At 38.1% G+C, this 15,238-nt stretch overlaps 2 protein-coding genes across 2 annotated transcripts; both read right to left on the reverse strand.

Annotated features, from left to right (window-relative positions):
• Positions 1–224: 224 nt before the first annotated feature.
• On the reverse strand, positions 225–5,765 carry LOC114161665 (T-box transcription factor TBX1). Its single transcript, XM_028045132.1, has 7 exons — positions 4,414–5,765; positions 4,217–4,318; positions 3,680–3,851; positions 3,162–3,317; positions 2,974–3,041; positions 2,579–2,682; positions 225–1,996 (listed from the first exon to the last, which is right to left on the reverse strand). The coding sequence occupies exons 1-7, from the start codon at positions 4,620–4,622 to the stop codon at positions 1,830–1,832; spliced, it is 978 nt and encodes a 325-aa protein (XP_027900933.1). The 5' UTR covers positions 4,623–5,765; the 3' UTR covers positions 225–1,829.
• A 66-nt stretch (positions 5,766–5,831) lies between these two features.
• On the reverse strand, positions 5,832–7,878 carry LOC114161664 (apolipoprotein A-I-like). Its single transcript, XM_028045130.1, has 4 exons — positions 7,794–7,878; positions 7,128–7,179; positions 6,890–7,034; positions 5,832–6,797 (listed from the first exon to the last, which is right to left on the reverse strand). Exons 2-4 carry the CDS (start codon positions 7,168–7,170, stop codon positions 6,194–6,196), a joined length of 792 nt encoding a protein of 263 aa, XP_027900931.1. The 5' UTR covers positions 7,171–7,179; positions 7,794–7,878; the 3' UTR covers positions 5,832–6,193.
• Between the last annotated feature and the right edge of the window lie 7,360 nt (positions 7,879–15,238).

Raw genomic sequence — 15,238 nt, forward strand, 5'->3', positions numbered from 1 at the left:
TCTTTATGTGGAACTAGATGAATTATCAAATAATTTCTTCTTTTTTTGGCTTTTATCCAATAAGTTGCATGTTGGTTTGGTTGTGACAGGCAATAACAGCTACGGGAAGAAACACAGATTAAGTGGTACAGGCAATAACTGTGTCAGTTTGTTTGCTAAATGTGTTTATTTTTCAGAGTTTTTAAGACATAATACACACAACTGTATTGTGGTGAGGGATGATAGTCAGATTGTCCCCATATTAAATTATGTCTATTGGCCCATACAATAGACAATGAATAGACCCCAAAAATATGGCAAACAGAAGGAAAAAATATATTTAGCTATTATTGACTGCTGATCCAATACCCAATAAAACATATTGGCAATAATTCCACTTTTCCATTAACAAATGAAATATCTAAACTGCTACACTGTAACATTGTAAAAAAAAAATTGCTGAACATTTGTTGTATTTTATTTTGAAAGCAAAATCGCTTTTCAGTTCTCCCCTCCCTTCCAAGAAACGTCCAGAGAAGAGCGGCATCATGGGTAATGACGTTCTTAGCCTTACTTCTTTGGCTTCAAAGGATTTCCCCATTCTCTTTCATCCTCTCTATAGTTTTAAAGGGATACATATTTCATATTTAATATTATTATGACATACTTATTAGCAAAATCAGGGCGACATACATATATGCATACGTTAGTTGTTTTTATTGTTGTTATTGTTTTTATTACACACACATATTAATACTGATGTCTTTCTCCTCTCACAGTGATGACGAGCTTAATTTAAATGAACTTGGTGTCAGCCCTTTACTTATAAATTAAACCTAAAAATTAAAAAAAAAATTAATACAGTATAGTAATCCAGAATATTTATATGTTGTTATTTTGATTTAGATACACAGACTCAAGGAAAAATATGGAATTAGCAAAAATTGTAGAGAAACTGTAGAGAATGTGTCATGGGGTCCTGAAAAAACAACACAGCACTTCACCAAAATAACACTTCACTACCCTGCGGTGAAATATGCAGGGTAGTAACATGCTGGAACAGAAATCTTTCATCAGGATGGATGAAAACAGTTTCAGTCAGGCTTTGGCCAAAATACCGGTCAGGTTTAGCCTAAAACTTTCAGGTGTCTGCTATAAAGCTTTAGTTTTTAGCATTGCTGTGAGCATAAACATATATCCAAATCAACAAAGTAACAATTTAGGAAAGGAAAATAAAAGCTTTGAATTGGCCTAGTCAAAGTCCAGAGTTAATTTGGACAAGAGATGACATAATGTGAAACTGAATCAAAAGGTGCTTCAGCAACAGTTCAGTTTCAGGGTGTACACACATTTACAACCATGATATTGTGCCTTTATTTATTTACTCATTTCTACATTTTTAATAGATTTGTTTCTTGTTTTGTTTCTTTCTCACTTAAAAAATAATAATAATAAATTAGGTGTGGAAAGGCATTTGGAATCATTTATGGCAATCCCTGTTTTTGACAAAACAAAAAAGTTGTAATTTAAGAGGTGGGATACTCTTGAGAAGCACTGTATTAGCTGATTTTAATGTCTGTTATGTCATTGTTATTATGAAGTAAACCTCTGTTCTGTGGCTCCTGAGTACTTTCAGTGACATCATTAATAATTTATGTCACAATGCCACCCCTGACATCTTGTTTTCAAAGGATTTAATAAGTAATTTAAAGGGTCTGTCATGGAGGCCAGTAAATACAACTACTGCAAGTATATTATATCCATAAATTTAAGAAGGAAAGAAGCCAGATGTTAAGGGGCTAATTGGAACAATTGTTTTTTGTTTGCTTGCTTTGCAACAGGTTGACTTTCTAGTGAGATGATCCAGTGCAATCCCAGTACACAGGGATATGGAGGAAATGTGCAGATGTTGTTAAACTGTTCCCATCTTTGCTCTCCATGGTGACTTCCACAGAGTCCTCCTTTTGGTAAGGCAGCTCACACTCCTGTAGCAGCACAGAGGATGAACTCGTCTGTCCTGTAAATGAAGAGAAAAATGCTTGAATGGGTTCTGTTTAGCCCCGTTTTGTTGTTCAATATTTTGTATGTTAATTACAATTCTTGAGCAAACAGACATTTATTAACAAGGCTTTATAACTTGCGATAGAAATATTCTTTATTGTCCCACAGCTGGGAAATTTCTGTGCAACAGCAGCACAGAAATTGCCAGAGGCAACCACAGCAAGTAGATTCACACAAAGATAGAAGTATGCAATGTATTAAAACAAATAAAGAAGAAAAAATGCTGTAATGTAAGGACAAAATTTCAACTTAAATACCGTGAAACTATATATTAAAAAAAAATACTCTGGTCCAAAGGAATGTGCAACTGAGAAGGTAAATTTAAAAATGTACACAATGTGTATGTTCATTTGAGAATTAAAAATACAGACTCTAAACTGCAACAGCAAAGATGTTATTCAAAATCAGTAAAGTTGTGCAAACACAATAAGACTAGTAAATTATAACTAAGAGTCTTAGTACTGCTAGATGAATCATACGACTTTAAATAATTCAACTCTGCACTGAGCTGAAAAGTAATATGTTGTAAAATACTCACTGGGTGAAGGCTTTAAACGACCCTGATCTTTAGGTTTAATGACGAGGGGCTCTGTACCGCCATCTGGTGGACAGGATACTGCAAGGGAGCTTGCATTACTTTCCCTGCATGCAAATGTAAGAACACAGCTGTTACATGCAATTACGCAGTCCTTTCTAGAAAGCTGTGTACGTGCCTTTACACACATTTGTGATCAATCTACTGTATCTGAAGCAAACCCTTCCCTGACATGGGAGACTGTATGAGTGAAAGACAGTACAAAGGTGAAAGATTAGCTGTGATCAGGCCTGCAGCCTTATCATTTAGCAGCTGATAACAGTGGAAAAAGACGATCATGTTAGGATTCTGCTGCTAGTCAAGGACAAAAGCTGAATTTAGGGCGGACTGACACTCACCATGCCTGTGGGTCTGTGGTCCTGAAGCCTTTAGCAAATGGGTTGCTTGCAATTTTCAACTGAGTTATCTAAAAGAATAGAAAAAATCTAATATTGAACATTTTCTTTTCTCTTAAATCATTTACTTCATCTATATGGGAATAGTTGGGCCCATTCAGTATTTAGGTTACTGAAGGTCCAGTTCTTACCCTGTGATTCTGATAGGCGGTGACGGCCAAGAATTGTGTCTCAGGGAAGGAGAAAGAGCAAAAGTTCTTGTAGGCGTTTAAATAACTGTTGGGTGCTGGGTCCACATACACTACATGGAAGCGTGGCTGATAACGGTGCATGGAGTTCAGAATCATCTTACAAACAGAAAGCAGGAGAAAACAAAGAGTCAGTTTAAATAAAGATTAAGATAGATAAGATAAATCTTTATTGTCATTGTCACAAGGACAATGAAATTCAAAGGGTGCCATCAGTCGGTGCACATGCCCAAAAACAAAAAATAACTGTCTCACAATTCACACACAACGCAAGAATCAACAAACAACTGGCAAAAAAAAATAAAATAAAATAAAATAAGAACAGCCACATTCTCACATACATCATTTATGATGATTAATAACATTAATAACAAATAACAAATAAACATTTCAGTGGCATGTTAATGACATTTCATGTCATTAATGCATGGAGTAAAAAGCAATAAGAACATCCAACTGACATGTCCATTGTCATCCAGCAGGTTGTTGGTGAGCTTGAGAGTGTCAAACGACACTGTCTGCTTCATCCACTGGGCTCCGGGGGCCGGTGAGTCTGGGTGGAAATGCATCCTGCTCGGTGCTGCAACATCCGCTCGCCCTGCTACCAACCATGAGGAGTTGTGGAATGCATATCTGAAACACACACATTATTATTTCCCTTTTTTATTGATATGAATTTAAGGATGCAGATGATCAACATGTTAAGTTAGTTTTTCTGTAGTGAAATCTAGGCAAAGTTAATTTATATACCACCTTACACAAATAGAGTATAAACAGTAAAACATGATTAAATTAAAGAATAATTTAAAAGATATAGAGTATGTTAAACTGTAGAACTTATTAAAAACAAACAGAAATATTATAAACAGAACATATTTGAATTAGAATGTCTTGAGCTTCTTTTTTAATTAATCAAAACTTTCAATATAGTGTAAAAATAAAGGAAGCTCAATCTGCAACAGTCTTCATATTTATGAATTAAATCAATATTGATTAACCTGTATCTCTTGTCATCAACAGGGATGAAGTCCATGAGCAGTACATACTCGGCTGAAGGATCCATTCCAGAGATTCTCACCTGAAATGTTGGAAACATCCTCCTACCGTGTTATGAATATAAAGAAACAAATAGATAAAGAAACACGTTAGACAATACAAAAAAACCACAGCAAAGAGAGCTAGTGGCATTTGTCACCTTCCAGATTTTGTAACTATCATTTCTGTGCCCAGCTGGTCAAACTGCCGCCACAGTGCCTGCATCTCAAGTTGAACTCTGACCCCACAGACTTGGGGGGCCTTGGTGATGAATAGTGCCCCTCCATCTGTGCAGCCAGGCAATGAAAGTTCATAGCTCTGGGACAGTGCAAGACCTAAGAGGAAAAAAAGGCAAACATCCATGTACATTGTTACATTTTTCCAAATTCTCCAAGCAGCTCAAGGTCAGCTCCCCAGCTTAGTGGGGAGCTTAGTGTAAAATAATGAGCACAGATCATGTCATCAATACAATACGTAGAAAAAACTCACCGTTCATCCTTTCGGTGTCTACAAGTGTCTACTAATGTGTCTGTTCACTCCTATTAGTTTTTGCAAATCTGGCTGCTAGCTGCTGCCCAGCAGTGAGTTAAACCCACAAGTTCAGTGTGTAATATAAAAGTAGCAGCCAGTAAAAGTTTTCTCCCTCCGGTTTCTGTAGATGTGTACAATCAGGTTTTCTGAGTGGTCGTTTGTGGCTCGGGGAACAGCGTGGTTTTATAGAGCACAGAACTCTCACTGGGGACCTCAAAGCTGGCCTCATCCATTATAATACTCATAGCGGCATTGACACCAACTAATCAAAGCTGGAAGCACTTCGTTGCATTCAGCTGCAAGAGCGGTGAAGACCTGAATGCAATTCTTTGGGAAGAAGCAAAGATCTCATTGTGACTTGTAGCCTGAAGCCCAAGTTGGATTAACATTTTGCACATAACAGTTTGATGTTACTTGGTGTGAACAGATGAGAACAGAAACAATCTGTTTTTATTATTCATAGGGCCAGATTTTCAACACCATGTTAATTGGAGATTCACTTACACAAGATGTCTAGCTTAAAGTTCTGGTTTTCCTTAAAGGTTGAATTCCACCATACCAGTTAGCATGACTAGAGCAAGCTTGTATTGCTAACTTAAATAAACGTCACAAAAAACGTGATAAGTAGTTTGCAGGACTTTAACAATAAGATTCTGCTTGAGAGGCTTTTGCTTCCACGTTTAGCTTCATGTGGCACTTTGATGGGACGGTGTTGATTGTTCCAGCCTGCGGGATCCGAAGCTGTAAAGACTTTCCCCTAATTAATCACAGCATGATTCTGGTTTGTCAATAGGCCGGTTCCCTCTCTGAGCGACTCATTAATTATTGCTTTTAATACAGCAGACAGGAATACCTCATATGCAGCTGAATGGCAGTCTTAACTACAACTGATTGTTTTAATATTGTTCTTTTCAGGTGGTCTTGGTGATCAATGTTGACCTGTTAAAATCCTGATCTTGCCCCTTTTGCCTTGAGGGGCTGAAAAGGTTAGTGTGATGTATTTTTAACAAGCAGTTTAAAGGAAAATGACTCCAGAGAACACAGTTGTATAAACAGTCAGATGTTTATTGAGCTGTATTTTTCATCAAAGCACAGTTACCATAGTTACACAGAGATTCAAACCTGTGTGGTAATTCACAAACACTTCATACACAATATGTTAGCAAATGGCATGTAAAGATGAAGACGTGTGCTAGGTGTGTATGTGTCTTTGTGTGCGTGCTTGCATTTATGCATGAAATTGCGTGCTCGGAGGGAAGGAAGTTCCGCCATTTTTGTTCATAAGTTAGACACTAGCTTCGCTTCTGAGGTGGTCTGTTTGTGAGGGGGAAGAAAGAACATAGAGACAGCTTCAATATATCTAAGACAGACAGCAAGGTTAGGTTAGTTAAAAGAAAGATACAGAGGATTTAGTTTTTGTTGAAGGTGTCTTTGATGATGGTAACCATGGCGTGGAGCTTCTCCTTGATTTCCTCTCCAAGAGGAGCCAGCTTCTCCCTCAGGCTAGTGATCTGCTCAGCGTTGACGCCCTGTGCCTGGCTGTAGGCCTGTCTCAGCTGCTCTTTGTATTCTTCCACATAAGGGGTAGCCAGCTCCTTCAGGGCCTCCAGGCGCTCGACAAGCTTGGTGCGCACAGACTCAACAATGGGCATCAGGGCAGCTCTGGTCTCATCCACATTGGTGGCTACCTTCTGACGCAGCTCCGTCATAACGGGCTCCATCTTGGCCCTCAGAGCCTCCATCTCAGCGTTCTGCTTAGCTTGGTACTCTCTGACGTAGGGCTCCAAGTGGGTGCGGTACTCCTCCAAGTGCTTTTCGAGGACCTCCCTTAGCTTGGCACGCTTGGGCTCTAGTTCAACTCTGAGAGCCTCAATGTCAGCTGCAATAGAGGCACGCAAATCAGCAGTGGCATCAGAGATGCTGGTAACAACAGTGTCAGTCATAGGGGACACTTGGGCCTGCAGCTGCTTGATGTTGTTGTGGATATCCTCCAGGCGCTGAGCCAGGGTAGCCCTGGAACAATACAAAGGTTGAAGGGCTCATGACTAAATAATTGCAGCACTGAAGGAATCGTGAGAGAGGCATCAACTAAAACATTTTCTTACTTCAGTTCCTGGTATGGAGTGTCATCAAGCTGGTCCAGAGCTTTGATGGCACTTTCCTTTGCCTGTGTCATGTAGACATCCGCAGCAGCCCTGATATGGGCGAGCTGGGAGGGGGCATCAGCCTGCAGGGAAGCGGCTTGGGAGCCTGAGGTGAGAGGTGCGAAGACAAAAAGTTGAACATGTGCAACAGATCTTCTGAGACATCACAGATTCAGGAAAGAATGTGTCTTCTACTCACCGACTGCCAGGAGAACTGCAAGAGCAAGAGCCACGAATTTCATGGTGGTGGTCTAAAGTCGAAAAGCACACAGGATGTTAAAGAGGAATGGTGAAAATACACAAATGAATATGGTAATGTATCCACTACAGCAGTGTTAAATCTGCCTAAAGCAGATTTATAGGTCTCAAAATTAAGAATGCTTTGCAAAACACTCATCCCCAAACTGACCTAAATTAGCTGGCAGCCAACATATGGCTGTCTATTGGGACAACGTGTAATCTGAGTAGATTAGCAAAGCAGTTTAAGTCGATAAAATCCGAACTGTTTCATAATCTTGTTTTAGGGTTTAGCAAGTCAGCTGTCCGGGCTAGAAGACGATCTCAATCCGGATGAATAAATGAGTTTAGAGACATCTTTAAATGGAAATATCAGCTGTAATATCTCCTGAGACCCAACAGCTTCAACCTGAAGTTGTAATGACAAGAAAGAAAAGTCCTAATGCTACCATAAGAAAACACTTATCTTTCCACAATTGTATGTTTTAGCCTCTCATTCAGTAGATGAGGTCTCACAGAAAAGCAAGACTGCAAGATTTTGGAAATTTTAAAAAGTTGTGATTTTTGTTTTCTGATCCCCAGCCTGAAGACCAAATTACAGTCCTATCCCAGTTGCTGCTTGCCTTACCTGGTGGAGTTGGTGACGAGACTGAACAACTCTAGCCACAGCAGGGTTTTTATAGTCCCCGGATGAGGGACGAGTCCTTTGCAGAGGAGGGGGCAGAGAGGAGGAGTGGAGCAGTGAAGGCTGCGTGTCTCTGTGGAGGTGGACCTCACCCCTGAGCTGTCTTCCTCAGCAGGGGGATCGGGTTGAGGGTTCAACGGTCACATGCTGCGAGGAGATCAGGAACACACGTCAACAGATCTGGCAAAATATGCCCTAAATACTGTACATTATCACTGTTCCATACACATGGTAACTTTTACAGAATTTATTCTTTCCAAGAAGTTTTTTTTTTTGCTGCTTTTCTTGTGTCTGAGATATCATATGAAAACAAAACTATGCAGACTAAGCCAAGGAACCTAGGATAATAAGGGAAGTGTGATTATTAAGCACTTTTAATTACATATTTTTTTAACTTTAGTAGTGGAGATGTTGGACAGGTGAGGGGGAGGCTAGGAAAGAGTAGGGGAAAAGAGTGAATACAAAGAATTTCACACAAGCAGAAAAAGTTATTCAAATGTGTTTGCCAGAAAGCCACATTATTTTTACTCGTTGTACTTCTAAAAATGCTGCCAAGTAAAACAATGACGAGTACAGAGAGCACATGGACTTGATACCGTCAGCTTTCTGAAATGCAACAGCATTCAATAAAAAGTTGTGTGTTGAAGATACCAAACACAAAAGCACACACACCACCCCACAAACAATATCATGTATAAAGTATCAAAACAGAATTATCTCAGCATTTAGATAACAAAATTTGTCACTGGTTGAGTGCGCGGGGGTGTGTGTGCATGTGTGTGTGTGTGTGTGCGTGTGTGTGTGTGTGTGTGTGTTTGCGTGATGATTAATAGGTCAAAGAGTTGTGTACTCTGCCCTGTTGTTTGTTGTCCTGTCACCTGTGGACTTTGTCACTCTGGCTTCATGTGATTTGTGGATTTGGAGTGTTCACATTATATAATTATACATGTACATGTGTAGTGCATTCTGATAGCTCTACCTTGTGAGGTTGAAATGAAACTTCTGGAAAAGAAAGTGAATAACAGCCAAGTGTTTTTAGCAGTGGTATCCTTGCAGAGTGGAAGCTGTAGTGTCAGCATGGCAACCAGTTGCAGGATAATCATCAATCATAAGCACTGGAACTACTTTTCATGCATAATGTCAGGCCTATATGGTCGATGCATGTCTTTGTGAATGCTGTTTCTTTCAAATCGTTTTTTCTCTGACTTCTCCCTCTGTTCTATTGCAACATCTCCACAGTATGTCTTATGCAACACTGATCGTTATAGCACAATAATTTGAAATGGGAGGCAAATAATGCTTGGTAAATACAGCAAATGTGATGAAATATAACCTCTCACAGCTTCAAAAACAGTAATTGTGCAGGGGACTGACAAAACTAAATACTGCTAAATACTATTTGGTTCCATTAAATAACTAGCTTTTACAAGCTGAAATAAGACTCTGTTTGGAAAATAATAATGTCATTTAAATAGGTCTGAAGCCCATTTTGAGTGACACGAGTGTCACTACCTTCTACTGTAGTTTGTGAGATTAAGAAACTAAAAGTATGATGAGTTTTGATGGATTTATAACTCAGTAATGTTTCTGGCCAAACTGTTTCTCCCCAAATCTATATTTTAGATTTATTTGTTGATCATTTGCTTCTTTCCAGTAAGATAATTGGTTAGCAGGTGTTGTTTAGACCTAATTTTAAGTCACCTTTGCAATTCATAGATTGTCTGTTCTCTGTCTTCTATCTCTTCCCCTGATTGCATTATTGAACCAACATTTCACAGAGGGCTAGCTAGTTTGATAACTAGGCCAACGAGTCGACCCCCTTTTCCCTCCCTCCCTGTCGTGAAACTTTCACCATGCTGTTATCAGCTGTGGTGATTTGTCTGAAACTGATTAACAAAATGCTCCAGACAAGCTGAAAACTGTGACAACGGTAGGTGAGGACAGATCACATGGAAACATTTGCATGGAAAGACTTAGTTTATTCATTTTTTATCTAATCAGAAATGCCGAGATGTTTCCATCTTCTTCATCTGAAAAGAAAACCACATTTTGCTATCTCAGTGTCTCTGTTGTTTTTCTGCATCTACTATAAAAAATGCCATCAGGTCTTGAAGGAGTGTAAATGCACAAAGGGACATAAGAGAAAAAATGTGGATTTTTGCACAGTCTTGAAAAACCTTTATCGGCTCATTCAAAAGTTGCTCGGGATTTCATTAACCTTTTGCAGGATCATACAATTTTTTGAGTAACTCTGAATCTTGCAAAACTTTAGCAAAGTCATCCAAAAACTAATCTTAAAGATAGTCTCTTAGAAGCAACATAATGCTCTGTGATATTTTGCCAGAACATTTTCAGAATCAATCCAACTGACTGAGAATTTTGCTAAACCCTTGAAGGTCATGCAAAAGAGATTAGAGGTCTTGTAAAAGTAACTCTGAATCTTGAGCCTTGCAAGACATTTGCAGGCTCTAACATATTGTAGATTTCACCAAAGTATCTTGGTGTCTCAGAAAGTGTTTTATTATCATCTTGGAAAACTTGTTTGGTATGTTGCAAAAGTATCATGAGTGAAACAGGCTGTGTCAGAGAGGAAACTTATCTGGAACAATAACCTTTGAGACTACTTGCATTGCTGTGCATTGATTCAGCATTCCAGGCCGATCTGTGTCTGTAGATTACTGCTGTCGGTAGTGTTGCTGGCAGAAGAGTTGCTGAACTCCTAATGTGTCAGAAGTGGAAGAAGGTTTGAAAACTTTGATCTGTTTAAAGCAATTCTTCTGTGATTTTGATTAGATATTGTTTAGAACATACATTTTTCTCCTGATGAATACAAACTGATGGGCTGCACAGTGGCGCAGTTGGTAGCACTGTTGCCTTGCAGCAAGAAGGTCCTGGGTTCGATTCCCGGCCGGGGTCTTTCTGCATGGAGTTTGCATGTTCTCCCTGTGCATGCGTGGGTTCTCTCCGGGTACTCCGGCTTCCTCCCACAGTCCAAAAACATGACTGTTAGGTTAATTGGTCTATCTAAATTCTCCCTAGGGGTGTGTGTTGTGTGTGAATGGTTGTTTGTCCTGTATGTCTCTGTGTTGCCCTGCGACAGACTGGCGACCTGTCCAGGGTGTACCCCGCCTCCCGCCTGGAACGTAGCTGGAGATAGGCACCAGCAACCCTCCCGACCCCATTAGGGACAAGGGTGAACAGACAATGGATGGATGGATGGATGGATGAATACAAACTACTTCCATGAACAGATTAAACGATTGGTTTGCTAAATATTTGATCAGAAAATGCAACATTTGATCATGTGCTAGCTGAGGGTCAAAGGTCATGTCATTGTTCCAGCTGCATCCTTGGTGGAGCGCTGCTCTCAGACCAGCAGGGGTGGTTATCTCAGCTGTAAGCAACAACTTGCTTGCACTTATTTTTCTCCAAAGCACACCCGTTGTAAATCGCTATACCCAAGCCATTTTAACTGTATGGTGTGATTTTGCAATATCACATCTGCTAAGGTCACTTCTTCTTTAATGCAGACATTTGTGACAAAGTCTCTCTAGCAGAGCAGCACTGTTGGTTGTAATGTCCTGAGGGCTGAAAAGCTTGACAGCAAAGCAAGACAATCCACCCTGAACTCAGATAACCGGGGCAAACAGAGTTAAGGAAACGCAAAAGAGTTGCGTCACAAATGGGTTTATGATTATTTAATCATAAACTCATTTACCCCTTCATCGCACATATTAAGCAAAATGTTTTTGTTTTTTTTTTCATTTCTAGAGCTTTTATTAAAAATATCCAGATATAAAAAGGTGATCTTCCATTCAGAGACTTTAGATGTGCAGTGGCCACAAAACAGTTTCATAATCTTTAACCCTTTTGTATTTGTTACATTTAAAACATTAACTTTGATACATTTTAATAATGAAGTTTTGTGTGATAGATCAGCACAAAGTACTAGTTACTTGTGGAGTTTCAGAAAATACTGTAGACACATGCTTTTATCAATAAAACCCATACATTTTAACAGCCATATCTTTTTAGTCCCTTTACTTTAATACCTCCGTACAAAATCCAGTGCAGTCACTTCCTTTTGTCCCCTATTTAATGTATGAAGTTCATATGAGTATGCATAATTTAATTATAGTATTAATTTTAATCCAGCCCAGAGGAGAAGGGAGATGGATAGGAAACAGTACATGGCAGTTAAAAGAAATCTAATAAATACAAATCTTAAAATGTGGTGTGTTTTTGGATTTCCACTCTGCCCAGGTCTAATGTCATTGGCGACCTCTCACAGGTTATCTTCTGCCCTGTATTTAGTGGCATGCATCTTCGTGTCAGTTATGACCAACTTCCATGTCTCTGCTAAGCACAGCTGCCACCTCCATGTTTCAATGTGGGGGTTTGTGGGTTCAGGGCAATTTATAGTTAATTTTATCTTGCGCTTTCCATGGAGTTCCTTCTTTTGTTTGTTTACTACTTATCCCAAAATACTTTTGGCAAAGAGCAAGCATGACTCTTGTGGTTTTCTTTCAACAATTGCCTCTGATCTGTATAGGAGAGATTTATGGAGTGTTTTTTTTTTTTTTTTTTGTCCAGCTGAAAGATACTACCACCTGAGCTGTTGATCGTTTAAGCTCCTCCAGAGTTACTGTCAGTCTCCTCTGTTAAGAAAAGAAACATTTCTATAATCACAAAAGCTGGCAGCACAACTTATGTCTTTAAACTTGCATCTGAACCAGATCAAATTAGTGACAATCCAATCTGGTTAGGATTTTAGTTCTTGTGTACTGAGAGTTTACTTTCTTTTTTCACATGGTGGTATGCTGACAAAAGCAATCAAAGAAAATTGAGGACACACCTGGGCAAGTTCTATGGAAAGCAGCAATCAGTGAGTTGGCTCTTTGATCAGTGATAGGGAACATTATCTTCCCTGTTTATGAGTTTCTAGTGCCATTTGCTGTTCTAGATTCTGTTCCTTAGATAATCGAGTTTATTGACATGGACAGTAAACATTGGGACTTACTGAAATGGGTACATCATAACCTCATTAGAACATTTCACTCTTCAAAGTTTGAAGTCTTTCCTGTTCCACAGATCCAAGAGACCAGATTAAAAACATTGTCAATGACATTTTTTGTATGGAAAGAGTTACAAAGCTGTTCCTGGGGTTTTGGCAAACTACAATAAGAACCATTATCCACAAGTGGAGAAAACATGCTTGCTGGACACTCAAAGATGTGGCCAGTCTATCACAATTGCTGAGAGAGTTCACCCAGAAAGTCATGAAAGGTCATGAAAGACCAGAGAAACATGGTTAAATCACTACAAGCCTCACTGTTTTTAATTAAAATCATAGTTTGCCAGCAGCATTACTAAACCAGTTTTACCATAACGTCTATCATGTAATTTGCTTAGAAATGAATGTGTTACAAAGTGCAACCTCACACTGGGATTGTGTGCTTTGCGTAGGTGTTGGTCATCAAAGTTTCAAGGCCTGTTTGTGATTCTAAAGCATTGCTCAAGATGAAGAGGCCATTCACCCTGATACTTAAATAAAACACACACGATAGGGATGATTTGCTGTCCACCCGTGCATGTGGGCAAGTTGGAGCAGATTTTTGGAAACCACTGAATTTTTTCTTGTCATTTCACATCCACTGTGATTCATCCACATCCACATTCACATCCACTGTGATTCATCCTGAATCACAGTTTGTTCATCCTGAATCACAGTGGATGTATATGCATTTATTGTTCACAAAAGCAGAAATAGTGTAATAAAAACAAGGAAGTATATATATTTTTTAATGCAATAAATCACTCGCACCCCATTAAGACAAACTAACTACCTTTTGCAGAATTACATTTACAATCTAGTTGCAGAGTCAATTATCATTTATAAAGAGCTTCAAAGACTTTTTGTTCATCCACCCATCTATATTCCATTCCCATTTTATCACACTTCTGAATTTATATTCTCGGCTGCCCTCTAGTGGTCAAATCTTGGAATACCATAAAATGTTTGTACATTTGAAGCCGCAATTTTGCCATTATCTGTGGACAAGTGCTGTGCTGATAATAATGATAAAAATTATTTTGTATCAGTGGGAATCATACTGTATTCTTAAAGCCAGAAACTGACTTGATTAGAACTATTCATACCTAAGGCAAATTTAGATGTAACTCTTTTCATTCATCCAAGACGTTCTTTTCTGAAAAGACAGAAAACAAGCACCTCTCAAAAGATGAAAAAGCTATTGACTTTCTTTATTTTAATTTATTTTCAAAATTCGTACTTCTGTTTTATAATTTATTATCTTTTGAGAGATGCCTATCTCAGATCCAGAAACACATGTTTCTGCATATGTTCTTCCAAATTGATTTAACTTGCTTTTTCTTCTGTTAATTCATATCCACAAAAATTGTTTGCATCACTTTAAATTTCATGATATTCCAGCCTACATTGCACACTATTAGAATAACAGTTATAAATAAACTGAGCTGGGAAGAGTGGCTAAAATTAAACTCAAGTATGAGCAGCACTACTTCAAAAATAACTCAAATAAAATTTAAGTATTTCACAAAAAGGCTATATTCTGAGAAACTGATCTTAATATCTGATTAAAATTTAAAGGAGATGGAATCAGACAAGCAAAAAATGCAAAGTAATGTGCAAATTTGGTGTTTTAAAAACTAAAATTAAAACAATACAGATAAATAACATATTAACAAAATAATAAATTCAAGCAGAAGAAACACTTTTCCAAATAAATTTTTTTCAGCATAAAACCAGCAAAACTACTGCTTACAGTAGATAATGTGTATACAGTATATGCTAAAACAAGTTAAAGTACTTCCAGTGGCAATATCTAGTTTTTATTGTAGCCTCTCTTTACCCCCAAATGGCACAACAGACTAACTATCTGAACAAGCTTGTACAAACAAAAAGTCTCACTTTAACATTTCATATTTTTGATTAAAATATGATTGAAGTTACTCACAGTGGGAAGAGCATAAACATCAATACGGGATAGAGTATCAAAATTGTACTCAAGTTAGAGTAGTGGTACTTCATAATAATATTACTTTAGTAAAAGCAAAAGTACGATGCAGTAAAACTAAAAATTAATTTTTCCAAAAATGTACTCAAATAAATGTAACTGAGTAAATTACTACGCACATGTGTGTGTAAATAAATAAATAAATAAATAAACTTCAGGTTTGAGGAATTTATCAAGACCACTTTAAAGGGTGTAAGAAAATTTACCTTCATGTTAATAAAATACAAAAAACGGATGCTTTATTCCCATAACAATTTTCTATACTTCCTATGTGACAAGTAAACGTTATTTTGCGTAATATTCTTTGATATAAATATGATTAAATTTGTT

The sequence above is a fragment of the Xiphophorus couchianus genome, chromosome 18 (genome assembly GCF_001444195.1).
Source record: "Xiphophorus couchianus chromosome 18, X_couchianus-1.0, whole genome shotgun sequence".
In the NCBI taxonomy this organism is placed as follows: domain Eukaryota; kingdom Metazoa; phylum Chordata; class Actinopteri; order Cyprinodontiformes; family Poeciliidae; genus Xiphophorus; species Xiphophorus couchianus.

Coding starts and splice junctions, on each gene's coding strand:
- LOC114161665 (XM_028045132.1), bottom strand. CDS start 4,622: ATGTACATGGATGTTTGCCTTTTTTTCCTCTTAGGTCTTGCACTGTCC. Junction 3,852..4,216: donor GTTGATGACAAGAGATACAG/GTTAATCAATAT, acceptor TGTGTGTTTCAG/ATATGCATTCCACAACTCCT. Junction 1,997..2,578: donor TCGTTTAAAGCCTTCACCCA/GTGAGTATTTTA, acceptor CTTCATTTACAG/GACAGACGAGTTCATCCTCT.
- LOC114161664 (XM_028045130.1), bottom strand. CDS start 7,170: ATGAAATTCGTGGCTCTTGCTCTTGCAGTTCTCCTGGCAGTCG. Junction 7,035..7,127: donor TGCAGTTCTCCTGGCAGTCG/GTGAGTAGAAGA, acceptor CTCTCACCTCAG/GCTCCCAAGCCGCTTCCCTG. Junction 6,798..6,889: donor ACTCCATACCAGGAACTGAA/GTAAGAAAATGT, acceptor GTATTGTTCCAG/GGCTACCCTGGCTCAGCGCC.